This window comes from Pituophis catenifer, unplaced genomic scaffold (genome assembly GCF_029215685.1).
Source record: "Pituophis catenifer annectens isolate HBS135680 unplaced genomic scaffold, rPitCat1.0.hap2 SCAF_1, whole genome shotgun sequence".
Taxonomy (NCBI): Eukaryota; Metazoa; Chordata; class Lepidosauria; order Squamata; family Colubridae; genus Pituophis; species Pituophis catenifer.
In genome coordinates, this window is record NW_027256881.1 from 191,131,060 (window position 1) to 191,149,594 (window position 18,535).

At 36.3% G+C, this 18,535-nt stretch overlaps 1 protein-coding gene across 1 annotated transcript in view; it reads left to right on the forward strand.

The window, feature by feature from the left end:
• PDE1A (phosphodiesterase 1A) overlaps positions 1-18,535 on the forward strand; it is a 129,774-nt gene that overhangs the window by 80,167 nt on the left and 31,072 nt on the right. The window contains exons 3-7 of the mRNA XM_070946989.1: positions 8,182-8,364; positions 9,522-9,588; positions 14,027-14,143; positions 15,528-15,668; positions 15,867-15,967. Coding sequence (XP_070803090.1) covers positions 8,182-8,364; positions 9,522-9,588; positions 14,027-14,143; positions 15,528-15,668; positions 15,867-15,967 — 609 coding nt within the window. The remainder of the gene's footprint in view (positions 1-8,181; positions 8,365-9,521; positions 9,589-14,026; positions 14,144-15,527; positions 15,669-15,866; positions 15,968-18,535) is intronic.

Below are 18,535 nucleotides of genomic sequence, written 5' to 3' on the forward strand. Positions count from 1 at the left end.
TTTTAGTATCTTTAATATCTCTGACCTGAGTTCGTTATTTTCTATCTCAATTTCTTCCTGGTCGTTGTTTTCACTCATCAGTTCTTCTTCTTCAGTGGTGTATTCTTCGGATTCTCTCGAAATCGCATTAGTGGATTCGTTGATCATCTCTTGATCAGTTTCTATTTCTTTGCTGTAGGCCCTGGTGTTGGGCCTATCTTTCTTGGACATTTTTAATTACTTATTGAGTCAATCAACCATCCTCTGCTACCAGCTTGTTGCAATATTTTCAGGATCAGACTCAATAAAGATAATAGAAGTTAGAGATTTAAATATATCTCTCTTTAATCATAATAGGCATTCTATATTCGCTGAATATTCAAGATAGAAGCAAGGAAAATGGGGAGGATGGCTCCTTATATATACAAGGGGTGGAGCCAGGAATGGGAGTGGTAAATTATGAATACATTAAAGTCCAAAGAATAAGTTAACCCCTGATGTTCCATATATACATTATTTACACATTAGAGAATAAGGCATTTACATCTGACACTATGTTTTTTAAAGGTTTGTAGGATAATACAGAAACGCAAATTAGGCAAAGAATGCCATATGCTACTTTTCATATAGATATGTTTTGAATACTTGCAATAAATTACTTTTTGCACATTATAAATAAGGATTTTTAAAAAGCAAAACTTGTCTAATTTCACAGTTTTTCATTTCTCATTTATAATTACTTGAAATCAAGTTTAGGTTGGCCCAGGAAACAAAATCTCAGATGTCAGATCAAATTTGACCTAAGTTGTACATTCTGGTATCTTGATCTTGAACATTTAAATCAGAACAAAATGTACTTTCAGCTATGACTGTTTCCAGTATCGTTTGGATGTTTTGGTCCATCTGGGCCTATTTCCTTATTTAATTGAAGATCTGACCTTTTGATAATTCTAGGCAGCCAGGTTTATTGAACTGACCTTATATACTTACTTTGTATGAATGCCTTATGTATATTTACATAGTAAACATTATGCTTCTAGAAATAATATATAGGAAATAAAAGGAATAAATACTTGTGATATATTATTACTTCTATGAAAACTGAAAACTGATTTAAAAAAAAAAAGAATTCTATATTATAGTATTTACAAACAGTTGCATTCTGGAATTTAATTCTGCCCCAGTGGATGCTCTTCAATTATGGTCTGAATTTCCACAATCCCTTACTTTTGATGATAAGGTAGGTTGCAAGGATTTTAACTTCTAGTCAGAGTTATGTCAGAACTATAACCACAGCAGCACAGCAGTTTAAGACTGATTTAAAGTCGCACACAACTGCCTGTAACCATCGCCATATACCTACACTGCAAAGGGGTTGATGCGTAAGCTGCAGATGGTTGTAGACAGGACAATGCAAAGACCTCCCAAATCCTAACTATGGAGGTGCATGTCCTGCACACTGATTGGTCGATCCAACTTCTTGTTCTGTGCTTTGTTGTTTGAGTGTCTCCAAGCCAGAACATTAAAATTCACAGACATATGAATGCAACTGCCTATGAATGACAGACGCATACGTCCCTTCACATCTGCTCAACCCTTCAGAAGGGATGGGAGAGCTGTTGCTCATTGCTCATGTCACAGGTAACAAAATAGTTGTTAGACTGTGGGGCAAACTGACTGCTTACTGAATAGAAACTGGGAAGGGAAGAAGAGGAAGATGATACGGTGAGAAGTAATTTCTCCATCAAGAGACACTTTGGGAAGAAGATAGAAGAGGCAAAAAAATTGATGATTGACTGTAAGCATGGTAATGAGAAAATTAGTATTCTGAACAGTAAACGTATTGGAGAAAGCAATTGCATTCCTCTTACAGGGTGTCTATTAATCAGAACAAATAAGTGTGTCAGAAGGATCAATTTCTCAAGTTTTAGCATTTTCCTTAAATGTTGTTGTTGTTGTTGTTATTGTTCATTTATCTTTGCGTGGCACAAAATATATTTTAAGGTGGAATAGATGAATTGCATTTAACAGGAACTGATTTTTGTTATAAACCTTTTAAATGTTTCATTTTAGGATTGGGTTGCAAGAGAGTTTCAAAAGACTATCACCAACATGTGACATTTCATGAAGACGTGGAATGTCCCATGTCACTGCACTTTTTTTAAAAAAACTAATTTTGTTTCCACATATTGAAACTATTAAAATATTTTCTTGGAATACAACAAAAACATTTAAGCAACAAAACAGGTTTCCCAGCTGAATTGGGGCAACAGTTGGTAAAAATAAAAAACAAAAAACAAACATTTTGTTATTTAACATTTATATTAAAAGATGGTGGCTTAATAATTGTTGGATATGTGGTGAATGTTGAGATGTTTACTGGCAATTCTTCAGAATTTAAGAGACCCAAGGGAAAATGTTGGAAAATACTGACATTATAAATAAATTTCAAAGCAGAGTGTCCTTAATAAATATTCAAAGGTTCACCCTCAATTCCATCATTAACCCATAGACAATATTTATGGTAATTATTTGCATATAAATGCAAACCTAAGTATTTATTATAAAACATGTTGATATTTTTACTTGACATAATGACCATGAAGCAGTGGCATTCACCTGGCGTCTGCCATGCACTTAAGATATTTATGGGAACTTTCCCCTTGTAAAATAAGAATTCTTGGCAAGAGCAAAGGCACTATATAAAACATTGGGCAAGATTTTCCTTGACTGTGTTGTTCAAGTCAGTATTTTCCATGCAGCGCTACATGAGCCACAGGTGATACACAGGCATATTAGAGATGGGATGCAACTCTCTTCTTTTCTTTGGAAAGGCTTAGGAATCAAAATAAAATAACATTTGTTGCTTTTCTTCCATTACATGAATGGGAGGTTTGGTTTGGTTTGGTTTGGTTTGGTTTGGGTTGGGTTGGGTTGGGTTGGGTTGATTTGGGTTTGGTTGGGTTGGGTTGATTTGGGTTGGGTTGGGTTGGGTTGAGTTGGGTTGAATTGCATTAAATTGCACTGGATTTGGGTATTTCACATTTAGGGGAAAAATGTTCCCACAAACACTGCTTCAGCCCCAGTTATTCCTCCCTCATTTTATGGACACATTTCTTGATTTGTGCTGGAGAAGACTGTTTCCACAATGATATATACTATTTCAGCCCTAGTGAACAATAACTCTTATTTTCATCTACAGCTCTGTTGTCAGCTGCGTTATGTGAGTTTTAATGTCCTTAATATTTATTGTTAACTGGTAAATAGAGAAACAGAACACTTTGAAACATGTATATGCCTTTGAAAAAAAGTGCCCTTTGAGTTTCCATCTTTGCGAGAGACAAATACTTCAGTACAATTATTGGTGGTGGGAGTGAAATGTGAACGTTTATGTACCACTAGTTTAAACTAAACTGCTATCTTTTAAATAATCCACAATAAGCTCTGTTTATTAACTCCAGTAATTCAGTGCCCTAAAATAAACCAAATCAACAGCATAAACTTTTAGATAAAGCCCAGGTATTAGCTTGCTATTTCTCAAAATGTTAGAATGACTAGTAGTTTCACCCAATGTTCAGAGTCATGCACCTCACCATTCCTTATCATCCTTAACATTTCTTTTCTGACAAAGGATGAGCCTGGAATTCACTTTTTTAAAAAATGGAGAAAAGGGACATAGGGCAGGAACATACCTGTTGGAGTCTACAGCAGGTTCCTTCACTACTGATCTGTAGGACTCAGCTATAATTTCTTGAGGTATTGGAATAACAGTACAGTGCCAAGTCAGATAGCAGTCTGTGAGAGTGCACTTTACTCAGAATCCTCTCAGACATGGAGCTGGCACTCAAATGGGAAATGACAACAGTGCTGCTATTCCCTGCAGAAAACTTTTCAATGTAAATTACAGATGGAGCAGTAGAGCTTATTTCCTTGGAAATGAGAGCTGTAGAACTTTCCCTCAAGGGCTGAGATGTGATTGAGCAGTACTTGGAATGTCACTATCTTAAGTATGTTGAAGGTCTATTACATAAAGAAGTAAATGTGTAGGACCCCTTCCCCTGCTCACTGAGTAAAAGAGATGACAATTAAATTCTTTGTTCAGTCTGGACCCCATTGTGCATTTCTGAAATATATTTCCCACTTGTGTAGAAAGTAATAAATAGCTTTCAGTAGAAAAATCAATAATGCTTGAGGAAATGGGATAATGAAGAGCATTTAAATTAAAATAGTTTGGAAATTCAAATATATAGTGTTTCTTTGATTAGAAAGTTCAAGATTTGGAACTCTAACCAACTTTGTATTTTACTGTTAAGTCCAAAATTAATCTTTAATAAGATTCTTCTTCTTTGTAGACTAACTTGTATTATGGAGATCAGAGAGTAATTCAGTGTAGTACTGGCTCAAATGTGGGCTGGTGATAAGATAAGGCGATATTATGAGGACATGCCAGTGCATGTTTGGCCTCTGGTTTATGTTCAAGTGAGGAGAAGCTTGTAAATATTACCAAATATTGCATTAACTATATTGATGAGGACAAGCCTTTTATACAGTAGCAATTCTTCCACCGTGCTCACATAAAGGAAGCAGTCAGATCTGTTTAGTAAATAGCTATTGATTATGAATTTTCTCATTTTAAATAGCTGAGGAAAATAGCTATTAGAATAAATCATCAGCATAGTGGGGAAAAGTTGTAATAATTGCAGTTAGGTTATTATATACCCAAAGGTGAAAGATTCAACATTACCCGCAATGGAGGAATGGATCTGGAAGACGATGGAATTTGCTGAGACGACCAAATCGGCAGCTTTGATCAAGGAAATGACATTATTTAATTTTAATGCTGACTGGAAACCCTTTGTAGACTTTCTAGGTGAAACAGGAAAAAAAAAAAGAAGAGGAGGAAATTATTATATATGGCTTTGATGATTAGAAAAAATAGATATAGAAAAATATAAGGCATGCTGTAACCATAGGATAAAAATTTATATCTATATCTATAACTGCTGTAAAGAAAACCAAAAGCTACTTCTTTATCATTTTTTTTCTGTACTTTTGGCTTTTTCTTCTATTTTTTCTTCTTTCTTTTTTATTATAAATATTAGCTTTGGGTAGTTTTTATCTTTCAAAAAAATTAACAAAGTTATATTTTTAAAAAAGAATACATTGACAGCCATTTTAATTCCTTCTTTTCTATTCTTGACTAACAATATGTTTGCAAAGTGATAGGAAGATTTTGTAGGAATTAGTGTCTTGATAATTAATACTTTAACATAAGCCTACTGTTACTTTTGTGTTTTGTTAAAAAAAATGTTGAACATTAGAGAACATTCTGGTAACACTGAAGTAGCATTAATGCATACAATCTCATTAGCCTTGTTACTATTCTGTGGCCATCCTGATCCCGTAAAATCAAGGGGAAAAACTGGAGCCAGAATTGGGAGTAGCCAGGGTTCTATGCTGATGCTACATGGGAAGATAACAAGTTAAACAGGAGTGAAGTGGAGTGGAGAGGAGAGGAGAGGAGAGGAGAGGAGAGACAAAGTAGTTAATGTGTCTTTGAGGACCCAGATTGTTGGGGGCAATATGCTGACTCTGTAAACTGCTTAGAGAGGCTGTAAAAGCACTATGAAGCGGTATATAAGTCTAAGTGCTATTGCTATTGCTATTGCTATTGCTATTGCTATTGCTATTGCTATTGCTATTGCTATTGCTTTAGAAAGATCTCAGTTGTGCCTTGTGAGGGGGAATTTCCTTGCCAACTAACAGGACTGTACCTGAGGCCTATTAGGAACATCTATATATGCTCAATGGACAATGAGAATCAACACCATTTCAATGAAAGAAGCATATGTTCTAATAAGATAACATAAAGCCATATCTATTGAGTTTCAGTAAGTTGGAGCCTTTTGATTTCTCCTTATAATATATAGTGTTTCTTTAAGGGGATTTTTTGCACCAATTCTAATGGAGGCCAAAGTAATTCATGATAATTTCTTCCTTTCTGTTTGTGCATGTAGTAAATGTTAATGTTCCTGCATATCCTAAACCATTTTCTTTTACTTTATTTAATTTTTTTTCTAATGGATTTCATCATCTCTGCAGGCTTCCTCATGTGAAGTTTCATATATGGATATTGATTTCCTTAACAAACTGAGTAAATGTTAACCTAATGACAAACTTTTTTGAAAGTTTGTACCTGGGGGGAAAAACACAGTCACAAGGTTGGGAACTCATTTTTCTTCTGGAAAATGCTCTACAAAGCCACTAATATAACATGTATAAGAATCCCTATTTGACCCCTTAATGATATGTATGGGGGTCTGGGAATATGGATGTATAATAATTTAATATACAAGCAATAGGAAATGTTTGCTACCTGAAATAGAAGCATACACACTGATCCTTCAGCCATCATGGTGCATGCCTTCCAAAGTAAATCCAATTATTTTGGTCCCTGAGGCAGAAAAATCTCACAATATTTCTCCTGACCCCTTGCTGTAAAAATGCACTTCTAAGAAATAAAAAAGTAAATAATTTGCTGCCCTTTCATGACAACCTTATTCTGTTGTCTGAATCCCTGCCTTACTCTTTCCATTAAACAATATTCTGGTTACTCTTACGCAGTGGTGCGGTTTGTATTAGTTTTTACTATGCTTATTAAAAAGTCAATAACATTATTTTTTAAAAAGGAAATACATGGGAGATACAAGCAGCATGATGAGCAGAAGTTTGTAAGAGCCGAGGTGGCGCAGTGGTTAGGGTGCAGTACTGCAGTTACTTCAGCTGACTGCTAGTTCAGCAGATCAGCGGATCAAGTCTCACCAGCTCAAGGTTGACTCAGCCTTCCATCCTTCCGAGGTGGGTAAAATGAGGACCCAGATTGTTGGGGGCAATATGCTATTTAGTATACTGTCTTCGCCTAGAGTCCTCGGAGAGTGGGCGGCATAGAAATATTAAATAAATAAACAAATAAACAAATAAACAAATAAACAAATACTATCTGTTTGATTTACTGAGGGACTTCACACAGTTGAAACACGAATATGGCTATTGGCCAAACAAAATCTTGTGAAAGTTATCACATTAGTTTTTTTTCTTGCAACCAAGTAAGGCAAGATATAACGTTTAGTTCCTAATAAGTAGAGCTAAGATCCATTTCAGTCTTGATCAGAAGCTGAATAATAGTCCATGTAATTTTTATATCAAAGTCTTGGATTAATTCTGAAGGACCCCATTTTGAAACCATGGAGTCAAGGTAGACAAGGAAACATGGGCTAATTAATCGGGTTTACTCTTGATATTTGGCAATTTAACTGCAAAGATTTCTGCTCCCATTTTTGTTTCAAAATTGCAAGTGAAGTTGTGGGTCATACTAATAACTAACCTTATAATAATTAAATGTCTCTGATAGTGTTTCTCACATAAAATAAAAGTATCTATTCTAGTACTGTACTTCAGTAAGGACTTTATATTACTCTGCTATTCTATTTTAGAGAATTGTAGCAGAAAACTTGATGTACAATAAAGGACTCAAGATAATTTTCATGAAGGAATAGATGAGCCATTAACAAAGGAAAAATTATAACTCAGTCCTAGGAAAATTGATAGTACAGGAAAGAACTCAAAATAAGATGAATTAATTCTGTTTGGCATAAGATGTCATAGAGAGAGAGACTGGCAGACTTTCAAGATTCTGTTATTGTACCTTCCAACAATAAAATATGATTCCTATAATCTTTGTGAGGCCTGTTTCCTGATCGTTAAAAGATAAACACATACCAAACTTCAGATGTAGATTTGTATTCATACATGTTGTCTCATTTTGTGAGGAGAGGGAAAGTGCAGTAGATGTTGGCTCTGTCACCATTTTGCTTCTGGCTCTGCTCCAAATTTCGGCTTCTACTTTGCACTTATTTCTAGTTTATGGTCCTAGAAGTTCTAGTAAAAAAGCCAAGTACCAAAGTACATAGCTCCACAAGCTTGAAGTGCTCATTCTTGAAACAAACAATGTAAAGGTAGATGAATCCTTGATGTCAATTGATATAAAGTAGCATTCTATCAAATAGAGCAATGGTGACTTCACTGTGTACATTCATGTGGAAAGAATGTTATTATATAGATACTGAGACATCATTCCAATTACTTAAGAGTTTTGAATGTTTGGTGCTTATTATGTGCTGTCTTCCATGTATGCATATACAGGAGGTTATTGGATACGGAGGATGAACTATCAGATATCCAATCAGATTCCGTTCCACTGGAAGTCCGAGATTGGTTAGCATCTACCTTTACGAGGAAAATGGGAATGACCAAAAGGAGACCGGAGGAGAAACCAAAATTTCGAAGCATCGTGCATGCTGTACAAGCTGGGATCTTTGTGGAAAGGTGTGCTTTGTTCCTTTATTAATTATATGACAGCAGGTGAATGTGTTATCAACATCATCATCCTGATGAAGAGCCACAAGAAGCAAGAAATGATTATTTTACTTTACAGTATTTTAAACTTGGTCTTCTTTTTTCAAAACTGGTATTAAACAGCTAAATCTTGGATGCTTGCAGTTGAGTATGGAAAAATCTGGACTCAAACTTCATGCCTGGGGTGTTTTTACATCAAAATTGAGACTAAGCATATAAAAATTTAAATATATAAATATCTTTGGTTAAGTGTTGTTGAGGAGAGCCAATTCGATGTAGTGGTTAAGGCATCATACTACAAACCAGTAGACTGTGTGTCATAGTCCTGCCTGAAGCACAAAGTCAGCTGAGTGATCTTGGGCCAGTTACTCTCTCTCAGCCCTAGAAAAGAGACAATGGCAAACCATTTTGGTAATTTTACTAATGTATTTGAAGGACTTGTCAACACTCACTTGAAGGTACCAAAAGAAGTCTTGTTGAACTCAGTAAGGAATACTTAAGATAATGCTTATAAAAGTGCACTCTGTGACTGTAATTGCCTTCAGACTTACTTAGGAATATGTGCCATTGTTTGCATAAATATGTACTGTAATTCTCTTATGCTTTTTCAGTATTCACACTGAAAACAGTAGTATGAGTTTAAAACTCAGAAAGAGATTAGTGGTTTGTGTTTTTAGGGAATAAGAGAACAGAAAAATAGTAAAAAAAAGAAAAAGTTAACTGCTAAGCAAGCATATACTGATTCTGTTATTTATGGATTTATTCACTCATTTGTTTAACCGTCATTATAATTAATATTTGAAAGGTCTGTAATGCTTGCGTATATGAAAACAGAATGTAATATTCTGCTTAAATTATCAATTGCCAGACTCCTTTAGCAATAAGGTTGGATTGAAAGGGGATTAGCATTCATCCATTGGTATAGATACAGAATAGATCTGACTGATTGACAGCAGGTTGAAAATCCACATATCTTGCTTTGGGGAAAATGGTCTTTCATGCGGTCTTAAGAGTTCTCTATATATTACATCTGCTTTCATGACACTTACTGTAATAGGAACTGCTCCCAGAAAATAAAGATGCCATTTTAACTGTGAGGTCGTGTAATGCATATTTCTTTCTTGTAGAATGTATCGAAGAACGTCTACCATGGTTGGTTTGGCTTATCCAGCTGAAGTAATAGCAACCTTTAAGGTTAGTTCAGTTTAGCTACTGTACAAAATACATTCAATCTCTCTCAATAAATTTATTGGGAGAAATAGGAATCAAATTTTTCCCCTTCTTGTACAAATTGCATGGAAAACAATGTTCAAATTCTTAATCTGGTTTCATAAGGAAATACTTATAACATTGGCATTTCTTATTTATTTTAGTCTTGCTGCAAACACAGCTATTATTCTGCATATTTCTGAATGCTGTCTATCCATTTCATAATGGTTATAGTGAATTATCTGATTTCAGCTGATTTTAAGTTGCTACAAACACAAACATGGCTAACAACCATCTCAGCAATGTGATTCATTCACATTAGATTTTCTTTACATATCATGTACGAGAGTACCTACTTGGACCATGAAAAGAAAGTAAAGTAATTCTTGTCTGGATTAATAACAATAGCACTTAGACTTATATACCGCTTCACAGTGCTTTCACAGCCCTCTCTAAGCAGTTTAAAGAGTCAGCATATTGCCCCCAACAATTTGGGTCCTCATCATTCATAATCAAATGTAATCAAGTTTATTATAGCCCTAAAGCTAGAATATCATATGAAATTATTGCATCCTTCTATATATATGTATAGCAGATAAACAATGTATAATAGAATCTAAAATAATTTAAGAACAAAGATAGTAAAATAAATCCACATAAAATACTATTGTAAGAAGTTGGTTTCAAATCTAAATAAGGGTGCTCCATAGCATACAAATGGTAGCACAAAATGGATCAACCAGAGGTTATTTTCAAAGTCTTGGTTTTTTTTTTTAAAAAAAAGTAGTATTAAATAGAAATTTCTTTAGAATAGGTAACCGGGTGGGCAATTGTGGCTCTTTTACAACCTGTGGACTTCAACTCCCAGAATTCCTGAGACAGCCAAGCTGTAAAAGAGCCACAATTGCCCACCCCTGGATAGGATATATAAGGGTCTGTATAGAATGCTTGTATAGGGAATAATAGCATATGGCTTAGACTTTTTGTTGAACTATAACCAAATGGATATAACCAAAGGCTGATATGAGTGCCAGTTTGCTATGGTGGTTAAGCTACCAGAATAGAAACCAGGATACTGTGAGTTCTAATCCCACCCACCTTAAACATGAAATCTACTAGAGTGACTTTTGGTCAGTCGGTCACTCTCAGCTCAACTCACCTCACAAGGTTATGTTGTGGTGAAAATAGGAGGAAGAATTAAGTATGTTTACCACCTTGAGTTATTCAAAAATAATAATAAAGGCGGGATAAAAATCTAATAAATAAAATAAGAGTATCCTTAAAACACCCAGAAAGGACTGCTGAGGGAAAAGAATCCAACCTGACTAATGTGAAGGATTTAATGACATTTCAGAATTGGAATAGATGATAAATAGGAGACTGAGGTGAGCCTTTTTTGGATGCAAATGATAAATATTGGGGTGTGACACATTATTTTAGCTTATTTGTATTCCAAATTCATTGCTTAAGGTGGTTCTAGCATTATCAAAACCTAGTGAGCACAGATTTTCCATGGAGAAGCCCAGCAATTGAATTTTAGCAAGGGCTTTTTAAAGCCATGACTGATTTAAAACAATCTCTAAATACTAAAGGGGCCAAATTTATGGGAAGTAAAATTAACTTTAGATAGAAGGTATGAAGAAGAAACCATTGTGCAGCATCCAATGAAATTATGCCTGTCTCTACACATAGGATGGCATTTTTAATACATTTTGGAACCATCGGTATGTCTCTAATAAACTTATTTCAGACAGTTTCAATAATATTAAGCTTTGCAAAGGAACCAACTTGGAAGCAATAAAGAAGCCGAGAGGCTATCTTAGCTTGAAAGTCCATGCAGACTGCAGGAGCATCCATTATTTTGATGGATATTCCTGCACCCAATTTACCTATTGAATGATAACATCTTACAATAACTGTGGAAATAGGCTGTGCAACATTTGCTAGATAAGAAAATTGAGCATGGCAGGATAAGGAAGCAAGAAATTACACTCCAGATAGGTGTACAGTTTTTCAACCTGAGTCCCACTTATTTTCCATTAGTGACTTTCATGACAATGCCGGGCAAAAAGTAAGATTTTAGTTTTCTAATAATTTATTGATAGTGTTTGTTCTATGCAAAGTAAAGATAACGTCCTAAGTGCTTCATTCCCTCCTATGACACAGACACAATAGCAACATCATCGACATACAATAGCCCTGGAATTGCACAATCAGCCAGAGTGGTTGGATGAAAGGCTAAAGCAGCAAGCATTTTAATGATTAGATTTAGATATAAATTGAAAGTACTGAAGCTTATATACAACTTTGTCTTATGCATCTATATGTTAGGGATTGCTTTAGATAAATGTCCCCAAGGGTTGCATCTAATTTGTCATCTGCACCTTTATAACTGTCTGGTTCAGTTCTGCAACCCAACAAGACAGACAGTCTTCAGAGGATAATTAGAATTGCAGAATTGCTACCAATCTGCCTTCCATTGAGGACCTGTATACTGCACAAGTCAAAAAGAGGGCTGTAAAAATATTTACAGATCCCTCGCATCCTGGACATAAACTGTTTCAACTCCTACCCTCAAAACGACGCTATAGAGCACTGCACACCAGAACAACTAGACACAAGAACGGTTTTTTCCCAAATGCCATCACTCTACTAAACAAATAATTCCCTCAACACTGTCAAACTAGTTACTAAGTCTGCAATACTATTAATTTTCTCATCTTTCCCACCACCCATCTCCTCCCACTTATGACTGTATGACTGTAACCTTGTTGCTGGTATCCTTACGATTTATATTGACTGTTTTCTAATAGGATTTGATTGCTTATTTGTCCCCTATGACTATCATTAAGTGTTGTACCTTATGATTCTTGACAAATGTATCTTTTCTTTTATGTACACCGAGAGCGTATGCACCAAGACAAATTCCTTGTGTGTCCAATCACACTTGGCCAATAAAGAATTCTATTCTATCTATTCTAATTTTCAGAATTAATCAAAATATTTCCGTTTAACTACATATATGGCCATTCCCAAAAGACTGTGATTGTGATGGCTTTTTCTTTTTAATTGCAAGGTCATTTAGACATTGTTTCAACAATAAGATTTTTCTGATTTGAAAGTTATTGCTTTAAGTGCAATTTCCTGCTATGATTAACCTTCTGGATTAGAATTCATTTGCAGAGATGAATTCATTTGCTTGTTGTGTTTCTACGGTTTCCTTCTCCATTAACCAAACATTAGTCCCAAGTGATAACTTGTGCACCACAAGCGTTGAGGGTTCTCAAATAAGCAAAAGCAAAAAAAAAAAAAAAGGGGGGGGGGAAAAAGAAAACCCACAGGCCCTGTGAATAGCAATGAAGAAATGCTCTGCTGTGAGAACTGCTGCTTGTGAGGCTGCACATGTGGTTCAACAGTGAGAAGAAGCTGGAAAACAGCAAGGGAGCCAGGCTTCCAAAGATATATTGCTGGTCTCAACATCGTATACTGCTAATCATCTTTCTTTCCATGGCTGAATTTATATAGCTGAAACAGCATTGGCAGTACACAAGAAGGAAATGCTATCTCCTTAGCAAAAACACCTGGGTGGGGAAGGAAAACTTTGGAAATGGCCTAATAGGAGCTGAATATGCTGTCACAGAAGGTTGACTGGCTTTTTATTGTAGGTCCCATGTGGAGGCAAGGCAGAATTATATTTTCTTCTGTGAAGCAAGTCACTCAGTGAATAATATAAAATAGGATATGGGTAGTCTTCGGCTTTTGACGATAATCGAGCCCAAAATTTCTGTTGCTAAGCGAGACCGTTGTTAAGTTAACTTTTCCCCATTTTATGACTGTTCTTGCCACAGTTGTTAAGTGAATCTGGCTTCCCCATTAACAATTCCCCATTGTCAGAGAGTCTCAAAATGTGATCACATGACCTCGGGGACACTGAAACCATCATAAATGTAAACCAGTTGCCAAGTGTCTTAATTTCGATGTTGTGACCATGAGGATGCTGCAACGGTTGTAAGTGTGAAAAACGGTCATAAGTCACTTTTTTCAGTGCCATTGTAACTTTGAACAGTCACTAAGTGAACAGTTGTAAATTGAGGACTACCTGTGTAGTCAGGCTTACGCATTTCTAGATTTTTATTGGAGGATATTTTAATAGCCAATGAATGAATACCTACTGAATGCAAAAAGCTTAGGTGTACCAAAATCTTGTGCATGTATACAAACCATTAAGTAGATTGGTGATGTATGTATGTATGTATGTATGTATGTATGTATGTATCCATACACACACACATACATACATACACATATTGCTGAAATAGCACTTTGTATAATCTAATAATATTTAAGAAAATTATAAAACTATCTGAAAAATATTGAAAAATCTGAAAATCCATAAGCATCTCTCCTCTTCCTTATTTTTTAGGATGTTGACAAATGGTCTTTTGATGTATTTTCCTTAAACGAAGCAAGTGGAGGCCACAGTCTGAAATTTATGATGTATGAATTGTTTACCAGATATGATTTATTGAGCCGTTTCAAGGTGAGAACCTTTCTCTACAAATACATATTTAAAAGACAAAGGGTACCTGGTCTTTCTTGCTTCCTCAGTAGCCTTGATAACTGGACATTCCCCACCTGTCCTCCCCTTCCCTCTCATATGCCTCTCTAGCAGATTCAAAAGCCCATAGCAACCAGTAAGGGAAAAGGAAGCCCATAATAGCAGTGGTGTGCATTTGCAATACATTCTCAGATACGGAGTTAATTTAATATGCATTCCATTCCATTTGATTGCTTGCAATAGGTGGAATAATTTTTAAAATGATCAAATATCAGAGAAAGAATGGTGAGCCTGCTCCATCTATGCCATACTGCTGGGCTGTTTTGCTAGGATGAACTAGGAATATAGCCTTGCCTATGTATCATGCAAGTTCATCTGCCATAAGAACGAAGGAGCAGAATAGACACAAGTCGGCATCCGACATCTTCATGGGTGAGAAAGCCAATGAATGAATCAGCTCTAACTTTGCCATGAAACAGAACCTGACAAAGAGCAGCATCTAAAAATATTGCAGGCCCTGAGTCTCCTTTCAGATGCTAAGATCCAATGATGGGTCAGTGCTTTGAATAAGAAGCAACATGGAAAGCAAAGGATAGGAAGCGGCATTTTGAAAGGCCAAAGGCCAGGACTTTAGACTGTAAAGATGATGTGGGAGGGGGGTCTCCTCAATAGTTAATTCAAGTGAAGTTCTGTAGGCTTTATCTTTAAGGACAACACATACTGTCTCCTCTGTTCTTGTCAGGAAGATGATTTTTGTTGTTTTTGAAAGCCCAGCTGGAACTGTTTGGCACTTTGTAATTATTACATAAAATCATGACTGGTTTATTTCTAGCTTGTTCCATTCTAAAAGCCTGGAAACAAAATATGGTTATCTGCCTGTATGGTGTGGTTCAGGTTGAAGCAATGGTATTGCTGTGTTTATTTGTTGATGATGCAAGGAAAACATGACTTTTTGGTATAATTTGGCCATTAAGAGGAAGAAGAAAGGGACTGCCTTTGCATCCAGGTGACCAGACCAGTCACCATAGTTCTTGTTTCCTTTGTCAGGAGACAAAGATAGAGATAATGTGAGAAAAAGATAGTGAGGTCACTTCAGTTTAGCATAATGTCCTGAAAGTGATGGAGCTTGGCCACTGGGAACTGGAAGTATTCACATTCCTGTTTTATCAGGGCAAGTGCAAAGTTGACTTCAGACTATTCATTTACTTGTCTTCTTTTTCTGGTGACATTTGGAGGCTGGATTGGCAAAATTGATCATGCAAACCTTTATACCTGCATACCTTGCAGACATATTGATCTTGGAGATACCTCCACCACCACCTCCTCCTCTTTCTTTATTTTGCCTTTGGCTTTTTGATTCTTTCAGATTCCTGTTCCAAGTCTTATTTCATTTGGAGAAGCTTTGGAAATTGGCTACAGCAAGTATAAAAATCCTTACCACAACTTGATCCATGCAGCTGATGTTACCCACACTGTACATTGCATCATGCTTCTGACTGGGATCATGGTAAGGGCAAAAGCTACAGCGTTAGGGTTCCTTTCTGTGAATATTGCTAGGAATCTGATCAAGAACTTGTGCAAGAGTAGGCTAGAATGATCTTCCTGCTCTTTTGAAGAAACTCGGGATTATGTAAAACGTTCAATCTTAATTGGCAAGGGTGAACTATTTGTATTACAGATGATGGGTTTTGTTTTTATTGATTAGCACTGGCTCACTGAACTGGAAATATTAGCCATGATTTTTGCAGCTGCAGTTCATGACTATGAACATACTGGGACTACAAACAATTTCCACATTCAGACCAGGTAAGCACTATGCTTATTAATTGCAAAACTCTGATCTGGGAGCAGTCTCCCAAGTGTTGGATTTATAGAAGGTTTGCAGGTGATGCATCCTTACACTAGTAGTGCCAACAGCACACTACCCAAGACTCTCTTACAATAGCTGCTGAGTTTTAATAGCAATGTGCTATTGCTTAGCACATTGTAAGCCGCCCTGAGTCTCCAGAGAAGGGCGGCATATAAATCAAATTAAAAAAAAAAAAAGAAGACAAAAGGAGTACTGAGTGAGAGCAAGAAGAGAAAAGAGACAACCTAAATTGAGGGAATTAGTTACTGAGACAAAGTAAATGGAGATAATTAGTTATTAAGTACTTCGGATCTGCACAGCTCACAAAGAGAACAATTTTGGGTTTCTGAATGGACTTGTCTATCTCACTTAAGAGTGGCTTCCCATATTGAGAGACTTATATTTTTTTCACATAGTTACATTCCACCATTCTTCCCAGGGTCCCATATGCAGCAATCCTTGAGATAGGCAAGCAAAGAGTAAGTTGAGGTAGTCTTAGACTTACGACCACAACGGAGCCCAAAGTTTCTGCATTAAGTGAGACATTTGTTAAGCGAGGTTGGTCCCCATTTTACGATCCTTTCTTGCCTCAGTTGTTAAGTGAATCACTGTAGTTGATAAGTCAGTAACCCGGTTGTGACATGAATCTGGCTTCCTCATTGACTTTGCTGATCAGAAGGTCACAAAAGGGGATTGTGTGGCCTTGGGATGCAGCGATGGTCATAAAGTATGAACCAGTTGTCAAGCATCTGAATTTTGATCGCACGATCATGGGGATGCTGCAAAGGTTGTAACTGTGAAAAATGGTCACAAGTCACTTTTTTCAGTGCCAGGAGTAACTTTGAACGGTCACTAAATGAACTGTTGTAAGTCAAGGACTACCTGTAATCTAGAGACTCACTATTGAGCTTCAAAGGTGAGCAGGGATTTAAACTCAGATCTTGATAATTAAAGTTCATCATGTCAAACTGGTTTGGTAGACCTTTCTCTATCACTGTGAGACAGAATGTAGTCCCAATGACTCCAATTTATACTTTCTCAGTTCCTATTGATTATTTTAAGCAATTTGTTTAATAGGAAGAAAAGGGGATTCTCAGATCTATATATAATGAATACTACTTTAGGTGGGTGAGGTAGTATATTGATAATGCTATGGCTTTTTATATCGTGGCGAGCAAAACTGGATGCAATAACATTCCAAGTGTGGCTTTACCAAGTTATTATAAAGTTAGCCATTAGCAAAATTAGCTTAGCTATTGGCTAAGCTGCTTTGGACTGGGGTTAATTGGAATTTAACATCCGAGATATTGCTGGTTTCCTACACTTTTTTATATAATCACCAGAACATCAGATTGGTTCCCATTTTAAAGAAATTGGTGTTCATTTGCACTAAAGACCCATTAACTTTGTCATGGGATCAGATAGTTCTACTGCTATATATCAATGTAACAGTCTTTCTATCCGGATAGATATCTTCTGCCTCTCCCAGAGAGAGGACTCAATTTTTCTCACCGATCACATTTCCTGGCCACTGTTCGCTTTAGTGTTAACCACACATATTAGTCAGGGAATTAAACCTATTTTTCCCCAGTATCATATCTGCTTTCCAGGCAAAACGAAAGTTTTATATCTCCTGTAGTGATTCAAACTTCAAACCCTTTTCTATTTGGATCTAAAATGCATTGACCTTGTGTGCTGTGGAAGCAGAAAAGCTCTCTTTTCATTCAGAGTTCCATAGCAAAAATAATTCAGAGTACACTGCAGTTTCTGACTGCGGTGGTACTTCCAATGTTTCTAAATCCTGAAGCTGCATCATTTTGGACAAAATTAAGGGATGATATTTTGATCACTTTTCTGGCTATTTAGTGTTCTGCAACTTCTTTCTCTTTCTCTCTCTCTCTCCCTCCCTCCCTCCCTCTCTTTCTCTCTTCCTCCTTCCCTGCCTCCCTTCCTACCCTCTCTCTTATACAGTACATAAAATATATAAAACTCTCCCTCTCTCTTCCCCCTCCCTCCCTCTCTCCCTTCATCTCTCCATCTCCCCCTCTCTCTTATACATAAAATATATAAAACAAGAATCAGAAAAACAGAAAGGGACAGAGAAGGAACAGATATGACAGAACCATTCATTTGCCAGGAAATAATGTACATGAGAGAATTCTATTCCTCCTTTGAAGGAATAATAAAATCACTTTTATTATATCATCTCTGTTTATTTCATGTTTGGAATTTGGACCCTATGTTTACAAAATATCTAATTTTTAACACTTCCACTGCCTGTGATATTATGGACCTCTGCAAAGTAGAATCAATCTCATGTTCTTATCAGGTTGTGATGGTCCTATTCACCTATGTATTTGAATGAAAACGGAAGAAAGAAATAATATCATTTCGCCACCTACCGTAATAGCTTCATTATAATATAGAAGCCCTACAGGCGCCAGAGTTTGTAGTCTCACATCCAGCGGGGGAAAGTTTTCATTTGGTTTCATTTCAGCCAGCCATATCCCCACTTAGCTAAGAAA